The sequence below is a fragment of the Pleurodeles waltl genome, chromosome 6, assembly GCF_031143425.1.
Source record: "Pleurodeles waltl isolate 20211129_DDA chromosome 6, aPleWal1.hap1.20221129, whole genome shotgun sequence".
Classification (NCBI taxonomy): Eukaryota; Metazoa; Chordata; class Amphibia; order Caudata; family Salamandridae; genus Pleurodeles; species Pleurodeles waltl.
The window spans coordinates 46,686,409-46,705,732 of record NC_090445.1 but is presented as its reverse complement, the minus strand read 5'-3'; the positions used below and the strand labels follow the sequence as shown (position 1 = coordinate 46,705,732).

Genomic DNA, 19,324 nt, shown 5'->3' with positions numbered 1-19,324 from the left:
TCTCTGGCGCTCACTCTTACTCACTTATACTTTCTAACTCCCTCACTTTCACACACACACAGTCTCACATAAAAAAATACCTGCTCACACATGCACACCCTTTACCCATACTGTCTCTCAACCACATGAGTGCACACAACACACATTTAAAAGCATTTTATCTTACTTACCTAAGATGCCATTAAAGGTCCCAATCAAGATGCTGCCGTTCCATTTTTTGACTACACTAATAGTGAACAACAGACTATTATTCTCTATTGATGTAATAAAAAATGAGCAGAAAGCAGGGAAATTGGACCCTGTGCTTTTGGGACCATTGTTGCCACCTCCAAGAGGTCGTAAAGGGAGAGCCAGGGGTCACAAAGAGCAAGCTAAGGGTTGCAGCTACAACACCTGGCGACCCCTAAACGGCGTCCATGGATGTAGCCTTATCAAAAATAACTCATTCCTCCAATGACTTGATTTTAAGACAGCCTTACCAAGCCAGCCTTTTCCTTTGATTAGTAACAGGTTGGCGAACTTCCCTGAGGCATATAACGGAGTAAACACAAGAGCCTCAGGCTGGTCCTTCACTCCCAAGCAAATCAGAAGCCCTCTCAATAAATCGGTTACAATATCATGTCACCCTGCATGAATCTGCCACTCGGCGACAGTGCCCAGGCTTCAAGTTCAACTCTTGGAGGGAACCGGGCCGCAGGTGTAAGAGAGGCTGAGGTCCTTGGTAGCCTCATAAAGTGGCAGTCCATCACTGGTGGGTCAAGATCCAGCGAGGATTCAGGGGAAGGATCAACAGGGACATCAGAGGTTATGCAACATATCTTTTAAACTCCATGGGATTAAAAGAATTGGGTAAATTCCCTCCAGACCCATACAAAGCCAGTATGCCTAGTTCCAAACACATACTCTGCACATATATTTCTAAAATCTGTAAAAAACACACACACACAAAGCCAGGACTCATAAATCTGAATGCACACAGTAAGCACCTCTGCATTAACCCACATATAGTCAACCTAACCTTTCCATATAAATGTATGCAGTCAGTGATACCACAAAAACTTCGTCAGAGCTCCTACCTAAAGTTGCACACAACCAAAGCTACCAAATAAACTTGACCAATCAGTGCCCCACTTAAACTTTTGCAGTGAGCTCTCTCACATAAACGTGCAGTGATTGCCACCACCCAAACTTGTGCATACACCCAGCGCTCCTAAACACACCTGCACACTCCTACATGTACTTACAGTCAGTGATGCCACAAAAGCTCACACGCAATCAGCACATAAACTTGCAGTGTCAGACTGTACTTGTGCCAAACTTGCACTCAGTGCTCATTCACATGCGTGGACCGTCGGGGCTCATGCATGAACTTGCACTGTCTGTGCTCATATATTATCTTCTACAGGCTCTATAGTATGCCCTTACAGCTCACAATCATACTTCCGACCTTTCAAACAGGGCTGCTACACTACAGTCGACATCTTACTTCCTCGCATAACTCAAGCCAAAAGCTAGTTCTTTCACATATAATGCACAACCCAAGAACCAATGCTCTTAAACCAAAGGCAACACTTTACCACAATCCAAACACATCCACACATCCAAGAAGTCACCGTTCCTGTGATATCCACCACAGCTGCAACCAGAGAGCCAGAGCCCTGACAACATCGCCCATGGGCAGTGTTCTGATTCCTCCTGCATGGCCTAGTTCGAAATTTAGCGCCATCTCGACTGGGATTGGCTGGTACCTGAATCGGATTTTCCCGCCAGATGGACTCGCTTTCTCGTACACCACGCGCTCCTCATTCAGCTCCTCCTCATGGAACTCCAGCAGATGCCTGGAGGAGTGCAGCGGCTCCACTTCCTGTCTCAGAGTCTCAGACTTCCCGTCGTTCAGACTGGCAGAAAAGAAGAGAGGAAGTCAAGAAAGAGGACAAACACAAGAACTCCAGCCACAAGGAAACATCAGCAACGAAATACTGCAAAGGAAACGTCTCCAAGCCACTCTAATTATCAGTAAGGAACTCCTCCTGTTTTATGTCCTTGCATCAATGTATCTGTCTCACCACAGCAGCCCTGTATCAGGACTGTCTCTCTGGCTTCCCTGTGGTGACCCAGCTATGGCTGCAGGGTTCAGTACACTTTGTCTGAATAGATAGCACAGTACCCAGGGACAGTCAATATGGTGCTGGTGTCAGGGGTGGGTAGTAGGGGGAAGGGAAGGACCCAATATCGTAAGACTTAGGATGGCACCGATAAGGGGAGGATACGCTCAATTCACGATACAGCACACTATTGATTTACTGCGCGCATCCTGGTTAAAGCTCAGACATGGAGGGATCTGTCTTGGGTCCATCAGGAATTCTTGTAATCATCTGCGATTAGAACTGATCTATGGCTTGGAACCCTCCTCCTGGATCTTCTGCTACTAAAATTACACATCAATTTAATGTACCATAATTACAATTACCTGCTTTGTAGGTCTGATTTGAACACCATTAGATCAAAGTATTCCATAATTTCACAGGACATTACGGGTGGAATCAAAGAGTGTTGGTTTGATCATTTTTGTTCCTATCAAGTCGCTTGATTAAATGACACTGATCCAATCGGAGTATTTTATTCTGCATGTTAACCCTGACTGCCCCCCTGTGAACCTGACCCATTTACGTGTTCCTTTTCCAACTTCAGTTCACTGCCAACATCCTTCTCTTCTGGAACTTTGGTTGTAACTGCATTACCTGTCATTCGAGATAATGGGGCTTGGAAGGCTGGCCATTGTACCAAGATGATTTGTGTTGCCCCAGCATTGCAGCAGACGCCCTCTGCTACGCACAAAGTCTGGGGAAAATCCTTATACAACCTTGTCCCCGGAGGAAAAAAGGTACAGAGGCTAGCCAGAGAGGATGATCACAAACCAACCTCTCATTCAGTAACAACGGTTCTTTCAGGAGTTTGCTTTAGTTTAGCTTGAGTATTAGGACTGAACTAAAAAATACAAAAAAAATAGAGCAATGCAAAATGCCTAATATTCTTGGCCATAACTCAACCCAGGTGTCCCTTCTGTCAGATTACTGCGACAATGATTATAAAAAAGTAATGTAGTCTTCAGTAATAAACTTTACACCTGTAAACTTCGCTAGAGTGCGCCAAGGTCTATCGAAAGGCCCAGAGGTGCCTGTAAGATGCAAGAAGGACAAGGTCCGAGCTGGAGTGTTGTAAGCAGAGGAACAGGTAAAATCAACAGTAAAGGAATGCTGTGTAATCAACACATACAGCATCTGGATTTCGGGCCCAGTTACTGTGGTCACTCTTACAGTCACTGTGGAGCTCGAGGGCACAATTGAAGTTTTGGACACATTACCTGCGGTATTGAGTTCCGCTCTCAGAGTATGGTCTGTGGACTTGTTCTGGAGTTATCATCTGGTTACTAGTCTAAGACTGGAGGTAGCACTGTACCCAGTCCTGGATGTATACACTGGAATATTATGTCCATTACTGAATGTATCCTCTGCAGTTCTGGAGAGATCATGTGCAATGTGGTGTCCAGTTCTGAAGGCATCACCAGGAGTAATGTGTTCAGCTCTTAATGTAACACAATGAGTAATTATTCGTAATTCTGGCTGGGTGTATCTGTGGTACACTATAGATTTCTAGGAGCATCATGTGGAGTATTGTGTGTCTAGTACTGTGTCTAGTTCTCAAGAGTTTTCTGGGTACTATTTTCTGTTCTTTAAGCATTATGTGGAGTATTGTGTTTAGTTCTGGGGGTGTCTTCTGGGTACTGTTTCCTTGTCTTTGAGCATTATGTGGAGTAATGTATCCAGTTCTGGATGTATCAGCTCAGGTAATCTGCCTGGATCTCGAAGTAACAGAGTATTATGCCCAGTTGTGGAGGTATCAACTGGGGTACTGAGTGTAGTTCTAGAAGTATCATGTGGGTACTGTGACCTGCCCAGGGGGTATCACACGGAATTCTCTATCCAGGTCTGGGAGTATCATCTGTGGAAATCTTGTGACATACTGTGTTACAAGGGACACATTCTGAATGAATCACCCTGGTGCTAAAGACAAATGCAACAGCACATTTACAGCACTGTCAAGATGGGAAAAAGATGAATAAGGGTCTAAAACTGCTCACAGTGAAAGGAAAGTGAGGGGGAACTATGCTTGACAACAGGCACAATTTTAGTGAAGACTACACAGGACATGCTGTGAGGCTGGAGGCGATGGCCTAAGGTTTCAGAATGAATCCTCTGAATGTCAGTAACAAGCCTCGAGCAAAAGTGGAGCTATGTAAGGGAAATTATTTCACAAAAATCTTGGCTGGGCAGCATGAGACAACATGTGGAATATACAAGGACCCCGCCGGAGACAACACAGACCTGCCTGTACCCAGCAGGCCCATGAAACGCTGGACACCAGCATTAAGCATCTCTATGGGGTTATGTTTTCCTCCTGCCCGCTCTAAAAACCACTAGCTTTTACGAAAATGTTTCAGAAACATTTATTTTATAAGAATAAATGTGTTTTGTAATATCTTTAGTATGGGTCCTCTGAATTTCCTGAAACCATTTTGACAAACACAGGCAGGAACACAAGTCTTTGGGGCTATGCTGCCTGGTTCAACTTGGGTGATACAATCTGGCAGTTCGGCCTGGACAGCTCATGACTGATCTGCATAAGGCTGGGTCCAAACTGAGGTGGCATGGTGAGCAAAAAATGATGGACTGGTATACGGCCTGAGCGCTTGCAAGTGGCTGAGATTAATTCAAGCATTTCATCCATCACCTTGTTGTTTCAGTTATACCAGTATCATTGCAGGAAACAAAGAAGGTGTCAAAGGACAGGCAGTGGGGGGTAAGATGCTACCTGTAAAGGCGGCTACTCCGTGAAGCGGCTCTGGATAGACCCTTTGGTGTTAGCTTCGAATGCTGAGAAGTCAACCAGAGTTTGAGTGGATTATCGCTCCCTAAACATATGAACGAGTCTTATACACACTGCATTCCCTGAACAGACAAAACTGACCTGACCAGGTTAAACATGGTCTGATGAAATCCTAGAAATGGGATTATGAATACCAAACACTCATGTGAAGTAAAACACCAATAAACCAGGTGTCTTAGGAACCTAACATTGCCCTACTTGGATATGAAACATTTGCAGCAGATTAATGTAGGTCTGTTCTACAGTCTTAAGAGGGGACGAGCAGCGTTATCAAGCGGGAGAGTGAGGAAGGTGAATAGGATCAAGAGGAAGGCCAGGGGCAGAGATCAATGTAGATTTTAGGGACAAAGGCCAGGGGCGGAAAGAGCAAACAGTTGGGGAGAGATATGAATGGAAGAAATGATCAGGAGGAAGGACAAGGATAGGCAGGAAGGACAGAGGTTGGAAAGACTGATAGGGGTAAAAAAAACTACAAGAGTCTCGGTCAGACGGAAGGACAGAGGTCCCTGAGGAGAACAGGCGTCTTGGGCGTAAGAACGGATATTGGTCCGAAATAAGAACAAGGGTAGGATGCAAGTAGAGGTGGGTGGAAGAAGAACGGGTTGAGGATGAAGGACCGGGGTCTCGGATCAGGATGAAAGATAGAACCGAGTGAACTGCTGATCTGAGCTGAAGCAAATAACCCTCAAGTGCCAAGCTTCTGTCTACAACGAGGGCGTGGAGTCTGGCTCTCAGGAGAAGCCAGCACCAAGACTCACCTGACAGGGCCAAAGTTGAAGGCGATGAAGAGGAGCAGCACCATCACACACACCACCTTCCTGTTACCGGACCCAAACTTCATCTCCGTGTTCTAGAGAGAGGACGAACATGCAGGCATTGGTGAACAATTCAGATAGGTTCTTGGAAAAGGGGTGACAGACCAAAATTGGCATGGAAAGAGAACAAATACAGACCTATCGAATGTGTAGGCACTGAAGGGAGGGTCGAAGGGTAGAAAGAAGGGAAGGCTAGAGAGGAACCGTGCAGAGGTGGGCCAGGTGTTCTGACGAACATCAATATGCATACGGGTGAAAACTGAGCTTTAATGCTAAGCAGATACCCGTGCATAGTCATCCATTGCTAGCTGCAAATCAATTGCCTAGATATCGAGTGCCACACTCAAACAAAAGTAGAACTAAGAACACATAACAGATCTTCTCTCCTTTAATACCCAGAACAAAAATAAAAACAAAACCAAGAGACCCTGGAACAATGGAAGCAAAAAAATATCAAAGAAAACAAAGCCAGCGCACAGGACCAGTGTGCTACAAGTAACAGAAGTGAAATAAGGACAAGTAAGAAAACAAACCCAGGTGAAAGATATACTTGGCTAGAAACTGACCTACTCCTGTGAATACCAATGTTCTCTATGGATCCATAGTCCAAAGCCCTAAAGGGCACCCCTTGCAATGACTCATTAGTTCTCAACTAATTGCCTCCAACTTATAGACCCATTCTTGAGTTGTTCCTCTCAGCATCCACTAGGGACCAACTCAACCCATAATCACCCATCTTCAAGACACCCCTGCATCCTTCCATCGCTTGGACCTTACAAGCTCCAACCCTCATGTGCAGAGCACTCCTCCTGCAATTCCACTTTTTGCCATTCATGAGAACAAACATATCAGTCATGCACTTTGACTTCAAACGGACTTCGAAACTTGGTCAGCCCACTCCCTAGCAACCTGCCTTTCAAACCACCTCCCCTTCAATCACCAACCTTTAAATCGCCATCTTTCAAACCTACTCCCTTTTAGGCACCGACCTTCAAATTCACATTCATGCCAGACACCAGTTTCTTCAACGAAGCAGGAACAATTTTGGCCCTGGGCTTGCTTCCTCTCATAACTACAGACTGTGACTTCGTAAGTCACACTGTTCTCATTTGCACAATAGGCCCAACCATCCCAGTGATCATACTCCGTACAGCTTGGCCACCCACCAACACCTCTTAAATACAGCCTTTAATGATCCTGTTGTTTTTTTGACAATTTTATTGGACTGGGGGCAGGGGGAGAGGTTATAAAGTGCATTGCGATCACGCTTAATCCAATCATTGTCACCACAAAAAGTTGTGAAAAACACCAAAATCCATTAGGGTGAAAAATGAACTTTACTGCCAAGTACATAACAGAGCATGGTCATCCAGGGCAGCTAGGAAACAACTGGGTGGAGATGGAATTCCACACTCACTAAACAGTGGAAATAAGAACACAAACATCGCAACGGTGCCCTAAAAACATAACATCAGGCTCTAAGGGCTGGAGAGGAGGCAGAGGGAGAGAAGCTTACAAGTACATCATGTTGGTGGACACTGCGAGGAAAGAGTAATGGGAGCAGAAGGAGCAGAAGACTGGAAATAAAGACTGCAGGGTGGGAGAGGAAGTAGAGAGATGTGACGGAGGTAGGTACTTGAACAAAGAGTTAGAATGAAGAGAGAGAGAATAGTACACATGATTTAGATGTAAATACAGCAGGATAGGTTTGAGACAACAGACAATCAAGTGGATAAGTATGGAGTGGTTTAAAGGCTTCAGAGGGAGGTGCAGAGGGTGAATAACAGGAAAGTCTATGAAGAGTGTATATAGAGAGAAGATTAACACAGGCGCAGGAAAAGGACACAGGGTTTTCAAATAACTGGCACACTGAGATGGGGAGAAGTTAGTGGAGTCAGGATGGAGAGGGTGAGAGACTGAAGGAGAAGACACTCAATGAAAATACTCAACCTTACAATGGGGCCAGAAAGAAAAGAATTGAGCAACTTGTGCATCAACAAAACAGAGAGAGATTTGTCTGAGAAATGAGTACTGACAGAACAAGCAGACAGTAAGAGACAGGAAAACAAGGGTGTCGGGGACACACGCAACAGGAGAAAATAGGAGACTGAGAGAAGTACATAAAGATAATGAGTACTAGCCACACTGAAGATTAAGAAAACCAACACTGAGCTGCATATGTAGGCTCTGTATGCTTGTTTCAATCCTCTAATACCATCCAGTCGTGACACCATCTGTGTATTTATACCCAATCTACAACCCATCCCGTTCCATCAAAGAGGTGGCATGCACTATGGACCTGTGCTCACACAGTCTGAGGAGATGGGTCCACCCACCATCCCAGCCAGTCTTGGAGGTGACAAGCTCTGTATCTGTGCCCACCCTGTCTCTGTGTATCCATACCCATATGAAAGCTCATCTAGTCTCAGAGATGGAAGTTCTGTATATCCATGCCCACTATGCAACCTATCCAGTCTCAGATGTGACCATTTTATATAACTAAGTCTACCCTACAGCTCATCCAATATCAGAGTTGACAGCTTTATATCCCTGGGTGTGCCCAACGGGTCTTAGATCTTAGAAATGATAGGACAGGCTCTGTATGCCTGTGCCCACCCAACAGCAGATACGTTGTCGGATGTGACAGGATCTGTTTACGTGTGATGTTGCAGGATTCGTGTACTTGTGCCCACATGACAACCTATCCAGTCTCAATGGTGATAGGCTCTGTATCCACCCAACAGCCTCTCTTGTCTCATCCTATCTCATAGGCAAAAAAAAAAAAAATCAAGATTCCCGGTGAAGACACACATCAGCCTTAATTATCAGCAAACTGCAAATCAAGAGATTAAAACAAAAAAAACAAAAAATCCAGTAAGAGCCTTCTCAGCTATGCAGTACGCTATGAATAATGTCCACAACAGACCCAACTCTCCCCTTCGCTCCTGCTTCTCAAATAAGCTAAAACCACATCTTGTGAAGGAACATCTTAGCTAACATCACTCAACAGAACTAGAAATACATACCACTATGTACAGAGGAGAAAGGTGGCCAGTGACTCTGCCAGTTCTGAACCACCCAGGCTCTATGTACATTTGTGCGTACAAGGGTACATCAAGTTTCATATGAATGGCTCTGCCTAATTCTGCCCACAGACCATCTAGTTTCAGAGGTGCAGGCTCTGTGTGCCAGTGGACACACTACAAACTGCCTAGTCTCAGAAACACCAGCCATGTGTACCTGTACCTCCCCAAAAGCCTTTCTAGGCTCAGTTGACAAGCTCTGCGTCACTGTGTCCATAGCCAATCCAGCCTCAGAGATGAAAGGGTCTACAGATTCCTGCCGATTCCCATTCCCCAACTATTCTCACAAATGGCAGCCTTAGCATTCACATTCTCACCCTGCACATATCCAGTCTCACAAGGGACATGCTGTGCGTATACACTTCCACTTTACATCCCATGCAGTGTGTAGGAAAGTACACTCTTTGTTGGCATGGTTACCCCCATTTTCTGCCTGTTGTCAGTGTGTTTGACTGTGTCTACTGGGATCCTGCTAACCAGGTCTTAGTAGTTATGCTCTCTCCTGTAAACTGTACCTTTTTCTTCCCATAATTGACATACTGGTCCCCCCATGTAAGTCCCTAGTATATGGTACGTAGGTACCCAGGGCATTGGAATTCCAGGGGATCCCTATGGGCTGCAGTAGTTATTCTGTCACCCATAGGGAGCCCATGCAAATGGTTCTACAGGCCTGCCATTACAGTCTGCGTGAAACTGGTGCATGCACCCTTTTTCACTACAGGTCACTGCACCAAGTCACCGTAAGTCACCCTTTTGGTAAGCCCTCTCAGCCCAGAGGGCAGGGTGCATGTACCTGTGGGTGAGGGCACCCCTGCACTAGCAGAGGTGCCCCATAAACTCCAGATCCATTTTCCTGGACTTTGTCAGTGCAGGGATGTCATTTTAAGCATGTACTGGACATAGGTCACTACCTATGTCCAGCTCCATAATGGTAACTCCTAACCTAGGCATGTTTGGTATCAAACATGTCGGAATCATACCCCAATACAGTTAAAAGTGTTGGTTGTATGATTCCATGCACTCTGGGGGCTCCGTAGAGGACCCCCAGCATTGCTACCACCAGTCTTGCAGGGTTTTCTGGGCAGCCAAAGCTGCTGCCGTCCCTTAGACTTGTTTCTGCCCTCCTGCTGCTTGATCTGGAACACCCTCCCTTTGGAAATAGGTGTGATTGCCTTGGGAGGGGTGGCCTCCCCAAGCCACTGGTATGCTTTGAAGGGCACATTTGGTGGCCCTCCATGCATAAACCAGTCCACACCAGTTCAGGGACCCCCAGTCCCTGCTCTGGTGCGCAACTGGACAATGGAAAGGGGAGTGAGCACTCCCCTGTTCATCAACACCCCAGGGGTGGTGCTCAGAGCTCCTCCATAGGGTCATTGTGGTTCCAAGGTTGGCAGGGATCTCTGGGAGCATCTGAGTGGCCAGTCCAGGCATGTAATGTCAGAGCCCCCTCCTGATAGGTGCTTGCCTGGTTGGGTGACCAATTCCCCTTTCAGGGCTATTTAGGGTCTCTCTTTCTGGGGTGCATCCTCAGATTCGGCTTAAAAGCCTCCAGCAGGATTCCTCTCCAACCGCCACTTTGACTTCTGGCCACTGGAACTGCGACTGGACCCTCCAGGAACCGACAACGTTGCAAGCAACGAAGAAGACTCTTCTGCAACTTTGTTTCCACGACTCCTGTCAGCTTTGCAACATTTCCCTGGCCGTGCATCCTCAGAAGACAGCAACTCTTCAGCCTGTACAAGAAGAAGAAGGAATCTCTCGGAGTGAAGGAGTCACTCCCCTGCAACCGCAGGCACCTACAGCAAACGACGACCGGCTGCGTGCATCTCCCCTCGTCTTGAGCTGCGTGGTTTCTGCATCACGGTTGGTGGTCTGGAGTAGTCATCTTGGTCCCCTCTATCCCAGCTGTGCAACTTTGGTGGAGGTAAGCTTTTGCCTTCCCACGCAGGACAGTACCCCCGTGCATCGCATCTTTTGCAGCTGCCAAGGCTTGTAGGCATCTCACCTAAGGGATCTTCAGGTGACGTGCAGCTCAAGCCCCAGCACTCCTTGCTACAAAGCACAGCCTCCTGGTGGTTCTTCGGCAGCATAGGATCCTCTTTTGTAGTGCTGCGTGGGGCTCCTCCTGCGACTCCTGTGTCCCCGTCCTGTGGGACTCCTGTGGGTGCTGCCTTTGCTCCTGTGGACTCTCTGCGACGCTGAGGGTTCCCTGTGACTCCACCTCCTGGGTTGAGTCCTCCTGGGCCTTGCTGGTCCCTGGCAGCACCTCTTTTCCACTAACCACGAGTTTGCCTTTGCCAAGGCTTGTTGGTGAAATTCCTGCACTGACACCCGCCTGCATTCTTCACTCCAGCGTGGGACATTTTCTGCATCCAACAGGAACTCTTCTCCGGCTCTAGGGCTGCAGTGCTGACCTGTTCTTTATCACCGTCAACCAACTCCTGTAAGTACAGCTGGGTGGGTAGTAGCTCCTACTCCTCCCGGACTCCACTGTGACTCTTGGACTGGGTCCCCTCGCTCCACAGGTCTTCTTCAGGAATCCACTGCTGGTTTCTTGCAGTCTTCTCTGGGTGTCTTCTTTTTCTTATTTTCCTCCTTTTGGATGGTTTGGGGAAAATCCAGTGATTTACTCCTGCTTGCCTGGTCGCTGGGGGTGTTGTGTTCCTTAGCTCTGTGGTTTTCTAGTACCCCCAGCTGCCCTCTACACACTCCACTTACCTAGGTGGGGGTCCTGTGTTCGCATTCCATTTTTTAGTATATGGTTGGGGCTCTCCCTAGGGTCACTATTGGTTATTGTTATTTGTACTGTTTTCTAACCTTTTCCATGCCCATTTCTGATTACTAGTGTATATATTTAGTGTATTACTTAACTCCTATTGGAGGGTTGCCCTTCTAGTATTTTGTGGTATTATGTTCCAAAAATAAAGTACCTTTATGTTTGTACAACTGAGTGTTTTCTTTCATGTATGTAAGTGCTGTGATTGCATGAGCTTTGCATGTCTCCTAGATAAGCCTTGGCTGCTCATCCGCAGCTACCTCTAGAGGGCTGGAGGTCATTACAGTTTAGGCTGCTATTGCACGTTCTGTGTTACTATTTTCCTTATAGTTCAGGCTGTGTTGCTCACAGTGAGTGCAAGCTCAATGCTATGTGCTCCTCAAACCTCGGGATGGTAGCGTAACTCTGTGTAACTGTGCTCCTGAGAGGTCAGGCTTCATTCCTCAGGGCAAAGGCAGGCTGGGTGTTTCTGTGCTCTCTGGGACTCTAGCTATGTTCTTTAGAGCCAGCAAGGCTAGCTGTTAATGTGTTCCTTAGAGCTCGGGTTGCCAGGTGAGGCTCGGTGTTACTGTGCTCCTGAGAGCTCTGGCTGCGAGTACAGACTTGAGTTACTGTTGCGCTGTGTTCCTTAGTGTGAGGCAGGCTTGCTGTTAGTGTTCCTTACAGCTTGGGCTGTGTTCCTCAGGCGAGGGCAGTCTCTGTGTTACCGGGCTCCTTGGGACTTGGGATGCGAGTGCAGTCTCTGTGTTACTGGGCTCCTTGGGACTTGGGATGCGAGTGCAGTCTCTGTGTTACTGGGCTCCTTAGGACTTGGGCTTTGAGTGCAGTCTCTGTCTTACTGGGCTCCTTGGGACTTGGGATGCGAGTGCAGTCTCTGTGTTACTGGGCTCCTTGGGACTTGGGCTTTGAGTGCAGTCTCTGTGTTACTGGGCTCCTTGGGACTTGGGCTGCGAGTGCAGTCTCTGTGTCACTGGGCTCCTTGGGTCTTGGGATGCGAGTGCAGTCTCTGTGTTACTGGGCTACTTAGGACTTGGGCTGCGAGTGCAGTCTCTGTGTAACAGGGCTCCTTGGGACATGGACTGTGAGTGCAGTCTCTGTGTTACTGGGCTCCTTGGGACATGGACTGTGAGTTCCGTCTGTGTTACTGGGCTCCTTGGGACTTGGGCTGCGAGTGCAGTCTCTGTGTTACTGGGCTCCTTGGGAGTTGGGCTACAAGTGCAGTCTCTGTGTTACTGGGCTCCTTGGGACTTGGGCTACGAGTGCAGTCTCTGTGTAACTGGGCTCCTTAGGACATGGACTGTGAGTTCCGTCTGTGTTACTGGGCTCCTTGGGACTTGGGCTGCGAGTGCAGTCTCTGTGTTACTGGGCTCCTTGGGACTTGGGCTACGAGTGCAGTCTCTGTGTTACTGGGCTCCTTGGGACTTGGGCTACGAGTGCAGTCTCTGTGTTACTGGGCTCCTTGGGACTTGGGCTACGAGTGCAGTCTCTGTGTTACTGGGCTCCTTAGGACATGGACTGTGAGTTCCGTCTGTGTTACTGGGCTCCTTGGAACTTGGGCTGCGAGTGCAGTCTCTGTGTTACTGGGCTCCTTGGAACTTGGGCTGCGAGTGCAGTCTCTGTGTTACTGGGCTCCTTGGAACTTGGGCTGCGAGTGCAGTCTCTGTGTTACTGGGCTCCTTAGGACTTGGGCTGTGAGTGCAGTCTGTGTTACTGGCTCCTTGGGACTTGGGCTACGAGTGCAGTCTCTGTGTTACTGGGCTCCTTAGGACTTGGGCTACGAGTGCAGTCTCTGTGTTACTGGGCTCCTTAGGACTTGGGCTACGAGTGCAGTCTCTGTGTTACTGGGCTCCTTAGGATTTGGGCTACGAGTGCAGTCTCTGTGTAACTGGGGTCCTTAGGACTTGGGCTGTGAGTGCAGTCTCTATGTTACTGAGTTCTTTGGGACATGGGCTACGAGTGCAGTCTCTGTGTAACTGGGCTCCTTGGGACTTGGGGTGTGACTGTAGACTCAATGTTACTGGGCTCTTTAGAGCATGGGCAGTGCTCCACAGGTCGAGCGTAGACTTAACGTTACTGTAGTCCCCTGAGCTAGGGCTGGGAGTGCAGGCTCTGTGGTATTCTGCTCCTCAGATTTCAGGATGTGAGTGCAGGGTCTGCTTTACTGTGTCCCTGAGAGCTTGGGCAGTAATCTAAGGGAGAGAGCAGGTCAGAGTTACTGTATTCCTTAAAGATCAGTGTAGGAAGTTGGCTCTGTATGCACTATTTCAAAGTAAGGAATAGTATGCACAGAGTCCAAGGGTTCCCCTTAGAGGTAAGATAGTGGCAAAAAGAGATAATACTAATGCTCTATTTTGTGGTAGTGTGGTCGAGCAGTAGGCTTATCAAAGGAGTAGTGTTAAGCATTGGTTGTACATACACACAGGCAATAAATGAGGAACACACACTCAGAGACAAATCCAGCCAATAGGTTTTGTTATAGAAAAATATATTTTCTTAGTTTATTTTAAGAACCACAGGTTCAAATTCTACAGGTAATATCTCATTTGAAAGGTATTGCAGGTAAGTACTTTAGGAACTTTGAATCATTACATTAGCATGTGTACTTTTGACATAAAACACAATAAGCTGTTTTAAAAGTGGACACTTAGTGCAATTTTCACAGTTCCTGGGGAGGTAAGTTTTTGTTAGTTTTCACAGGTAAGTAAGTCACTTACAGGTTTCAGTTTTTGGTCCAAGGTAGCCCACCGTTGGGGGTTCGGAGCAACCCCAAAGTTACCACACCAGCAGCTCAGGGCGGGTCAGGTGCAGAGGTCAAAGAGGTGCCCAAAACGCATAGGCTGCAATGGAGAGAAGGGGGTGCCCCGGTTCCGGTCTGCCTGCAGGTAGGTACCCGCGTCTTTGGAGGGCAGACCAGTGGGGTTTTGTAGGGCACCGGGGGGGACACGAGTTCACACAAAAAGTACACCCTCAGCGGCACTGGGGCGGCCGGGTGCAGTGTAGAAACAAGCGTCGGGTTTGCAATGTAAATCAATGAGAGATCAAGGGATCTCTTCAGCGTCGCAGGCAGGCAAGGGGGGGGGCTCCTCGGGGTAGCCACCACCTGGGCAAGGGAGAGGGCCTCCTGGGGGTCACTCCTGCATAGGGGTTCCGTTTCTTTAGGTGCTGGGGGCTGCGGGTGCAGGGTCTTTTCCAGCCGTCGGGAAAGGAAGTTCAGGCAGTCGCGGTCAGGGGGAGCCTCGGGATTCCCTCTGCAGGCGTCGCTGTGGGGGCTCAGGGGGGACAACTTTGGTTACTCACGGACTCGGAGTCGCCGGAGGGTCCTCCCTGAAGTGTTGGTTCTCCACCAGTCGAGTCGGGGTCGCCGGGTGCAGTGTTGCAAGTCTCACGCTTCTTGCGGGGAGTTGCAGGGGTCTTTAAATCTGCCACTTGAAACAAAGTTGCAGTTCTTTTGGAGCAGTGCCGCTGTCCTCGGGAGTTTCTTGGTCTCTTGGAAGTAGGGCAGTCCTCTGAGGATTCAGAGGTCGCTGGTCCTGGAGAAAGCGTCGCTGGAGCAGGGTTCTTTAGAAGGCAGGAGACAGGCCGGTAGGACTGGGGCCAAAGCAGTTGGTGTCTTCTTTCTTCTTCTGCAGGGGTTTTCAGCTCAGCAGTCTTCTTCTTCAGTAAGTTGCAGGAATCTAAATTCTTAGGTTCAGGGGAGCCCTTAAATACTAAATTTAAGGGCGTGTTTAGGTCTGGGGGGTTAGTAGCCAATGGCTACTAGCCCTGAGGGTGGGTACACCCTCTTTGTGCCTCCTCCCAAGGGGAGGGGGTCACATCCCTAATCCTATTGGGGAATCCTCCATCTGCAAGATGGAGGATTTCTAAAAGTTAGAGTCACTTCAGCTCAGGACACCTTAGGGGCTGTCCTGACTGGCCAGTGACTCCTCCTTGTTTTTCTCATTATTTTCTCCGGCCTTGCCGCCAAAAGTGGGGGCCGTGGCCGGAGGGGGCGGGCAACTCCACTAGCTGGAGTGTCCTGCGGTGCTGGCACAAAGGGGTGAGCCTTTGAGGCTCACCGCCAGGTGTGACAGCTCCTGCCTGGGGGAGGTGTTAGCATCTCCACCCAGTGCAGGCTTTGTTACTGGCCTCAGAGTGACAAAGGCACTCTCCCCATGGGGCCAGCAACATGTCTCGGTTGTGGCAGGCTGCTGGAACCAGTCAGCCTACACTGAACAATTGGGTAAAATACAGGGGGCATCTCTAAGATGCTCTCTGTGCGCATTTTTTAATAAATCCAACACTGGCATCAGTGTGGGTTTATTATTCTGAGAAGTTTGATACTAAACTTCCCAGTATTCAGTGTAGCCATTATGGAGCTGTGGAGTTCGTTTTTGACAGACTCCCAGCCCATATACTCTTATGGCTACCCTGCACTTACAATGTCCAAGGTTTTGCTTAGACACTGTAGGGGCATAGTGCTCATGCACATATGCCCTCACCTGTGGTATAGTGCACCCTGCCTTAGGGCTGTAAGGCCTACTAGAGGGGTGACTTACCTATGCCACAGGCAGTGGGAGGTTGGCATGGCACCCTGAGGGGAGTGCCATGTCGACTTAGTCATTTTTTCCCCACCAGCACACACAAGCTGGCAAGCAGTGTGTCTGTGCTGAGTGAGGGGTCCCTAGGGTGGCATAAGACATGCTGCAGCCCTTAGAGACCTTCCCTGGCATCAGGGCCCTTGGTACCAGGGGTACCAGTTACAAGGGACTTACCTAGGTGCCAGGGTTGTGCCAATTGTGGAAACAATGGTACATTTTAGGTGAAAGAACACTGGTGCTCGGGCCTGGTTAGCAGGGTCCCAGCACACTTCTCAGTCAAGTCAGCATCAGTATCAGGCAAAAAGTGGGGGGTAACTGCAACAGGGAGCCATTTCTTTACAATCAGGCTGCAAGTGTAGTCTCTGAGTTACTGGGGTCCCTAGGACTTAAGCTGCGAGTGCAGTCTCTGTGTTACTGGGCTCCTTGGGACTTGGGCTGCGAGTGCAGTCTCTGTGTTACTGGGCTCCTCTGGACTTGGGCTGCGAGTGCAGTCTCTGTGTTACTGGGCTCCTCTGGACTTGGGCTGCTAGTGCAGTTACTGGGCTCCTTAGGACTTGGGCTACGAGTGAAAACTCTGTGTTACTGGGTTCCCTAGGACATGGACTGTGAGTTCCGTCTGTGTTGCTGGGCTCCTTGGAACTTGGGCTGCGAGTGCAGTCTCTGTGTTACTGGGTTCCTTAGGACATGAACTGTGGGTGCAGTCTCTGTGTTACTGAGCTCCTTAGGACTTGGGCTGTGAGTGCAGTCTCTGTGTTACTGGACTCCTTGGGACTTGGGCTACGAGTGCAGTCTCTGTTACTGGGCTCCTTAGGACTTGGGCTACGAGTGCAGTCTCTGTTACTGGGCTCCTTAGGACTTGGGCTACGAGTGCAGTCTCTGTGTTACTGGGCTTCTTAGGATTTGGGCTACGAGTGCAGTCTCTTTGTAACTGGGGTCCTTAGGACTTGGGCTGTGAGTGCAGTCTCTATGTTACTGAGTTCTTTGGGACATGGGCTACGAGTGCGGTCTCTGTGTAACTGGGCTCCTTGGGACTTGGGCTGTGAGTGCAGTCTCTATGTTAGTGAGTTCTTTGGGACATGGGCTACGAGTGCTGTCTCTGTGTAACTGGGCTCCTTAAGACTTAAGCTGCAAGTGCAGTCTCTATGTTACTGAGCTCTTTGGGACATGGGCTACGAGTGCAGTCTCTGTGTAACTGGGCTCCTTGGGACTTGGGGTGTGACTGTAGACTCAATGTTACTGGGCTCTTTAGAGCATGGGCAGTGCTCCACAGGTCGAGGGTAGACTTAACGTTACTGCAGTCCCCTGAGCTAGGGCTGGGAGTGCAGGCTCTGTGGTATTCTGCTCCTCAGATTTCAGGATGTGAGTGAAGGGTCTGCTGTACTGTGTCCCTGAGAGCTTGGGCAGTAATCTAAGGGAGAGAGCAGGTCAGAGCCACTGTATTTCTTGAAGCTCAGGCTGCGAGTGCAGTCTCTGTGTTACTGGGCTCCTTAGGACGTGGGTTGCAAGTGCAGTCTCTGTGCTACTGGGCTCCTTAAGACTTAAGCTGCAAGTGCAGTCTCTGTGTTACTGGGCTCCTTGGCACTTGGGATGCAAGTGCAGTCTCTGTGTTACTGGGCTCCTTGGCACTTGGGATGCAAGTGCAGTCTCTGTGTAACTGGGCTCCTTGGGACTAGGGCTGTGAGTGCAGTCTATGTCACTGGGCTCCTTGGGACTTGGGATGCGAGTGCAGTCTCTGTGTCATTGGGCTCCTTGGGACTTGGGATGCGAGTGCAGTCTCTGTGTTACTGGGCTCCTTGGGACTTGGGATGCGAGTGCAGTCTCTGTGTTACTGGGCTACTTAGGACTTGGGCTGCGAGTGCAGTCTCTGTGTCACTGGGCTCCTTGGGTCTTGGGATGCGAGTGCAGTCTCTGTGTCACTGGGCTCCTTAGGACTTGGGATGCGAGTGCAGTCTCTGTGTCACTGGGCTCCTTAGGACTTGGGATGCGAGTGCAGTCTCTGTGTCACTGGGCTCCTTGGGTCTTGGGATGCGAGTGCAGTCTCTGTGTCACTGGGCTCCTTAGGACTTGGGATGCGAGTGCAGTCTCTGTGTCACTGGGCTCCTTAGGACTTGGGATGCGAGTGCAGTCTCTGTGTCACTGGGCTCCTTGGGACTTGGGATGCGAGTGCAGTCTCTGTGTCATTGGGCTCCTTGGGACGTGAGTGCAGTCTCTGTGTTACTGGGCTCCTTGGGACTTGGGATGCGAGTGCAGTCTCTGTGTTACTGGGCTACTTAGGACTTGGGCTGCGAATGCAGTCTCTGTGTCACTGGGCTCCTTGGGTCTTGGGATGCGAGTGCAGTCTCTGTGTTACTGGGCTACTTAGGACTTGGGCTGCGAGTGCAGTCTCTGTGTCACTGGGCTCCTTGGGTCTTGGGATGCGAGTGCAGTCTCTGTGTCACTGGGCTCCTTAGGACTTGGGCTGCGAGTGCAGTCTCTGTGTCACTGGGCTCCTTGGGACTTGGGATGCGAGTGCAGTCTCTGTGTTACTGGGCTACTTAGGACTTGGGCTGCGAGTGCAGTCTCTGTGTCACTGGGCGTCTTGGGATGCGAGTGCAGTCTCTGTGTTACTGGGCTACTTAGGACTTGGGCTGCGAGTGCAGTCTCTGTGTCACTGGGCTCCTTGGGTCTTGGGATGCGAGTGCAGTCTCTGTGTCACTGGGCTCCTTAGGACTTGGGATGCGAGTGCAGTCTCTGTGTCACTGGGCTCCTTAGGACTTGGGCTGCGAGTGCAGTCTCTGTGTCACTGGGCTCCTTAGGACTTGGGCTGCGAGTGCAGTCTCTGTGTCACTGGGCTACTTAGGACTTGGGCTGCGAGTGCAGTCTCTGTGTCACTGGGCTACTTAGGACTTGGGCTGCGAGTGCAGTCTCTGTGTCACTTGGCTCCTTGGGTCTTGGGATGCGAGTGCAGTCTCTGTGTTACTGGGCTACTTAGGACTTGGGCTGCGAGTGCAGTCTCTGTGTCACTGGGCTCCTTGGGTCTTGGGATGCGAGTGCAGTCTCTGTGTCACTGGGCTCCTTAGGACTTGGGATGCGAGTGCAGTCTCTGTGTCACTGGGCTACTTGGGATGCAAGTGCAGTCTCTGTGTC

General features: G+C 49.3%; 1 protein-coding gene across 1 annotated transcript in view; it reads right to left on the bottom strand.

The window, feature by feature from the left end:
* ATF6B (activating transcription factor 6 beta) overlaps positions 1 to 19,324 on the bottom strand; it is a 184,931-nt gene that overhangs the window by 55,992 nt on the left and 109,615 nt on the right. Inside the window, exons 9-10 of the mRNA XM_069237233.1 lie at positions 5,706 to 5,797; positions 1,749 to 1,898 (exon numbers count right to left, since the gene is read on the bottom strand). Of these exons, the coding sequence (XP_069093334.1) occupies positions 1,749 to 1,898; positions 5,706 to 5,797 (242 nt within the window). The remainder of the gene's footprint in view (positions 1 to 1,748; positions 1,899 to 5,705; positions 5,798 to 19,324) is intronic.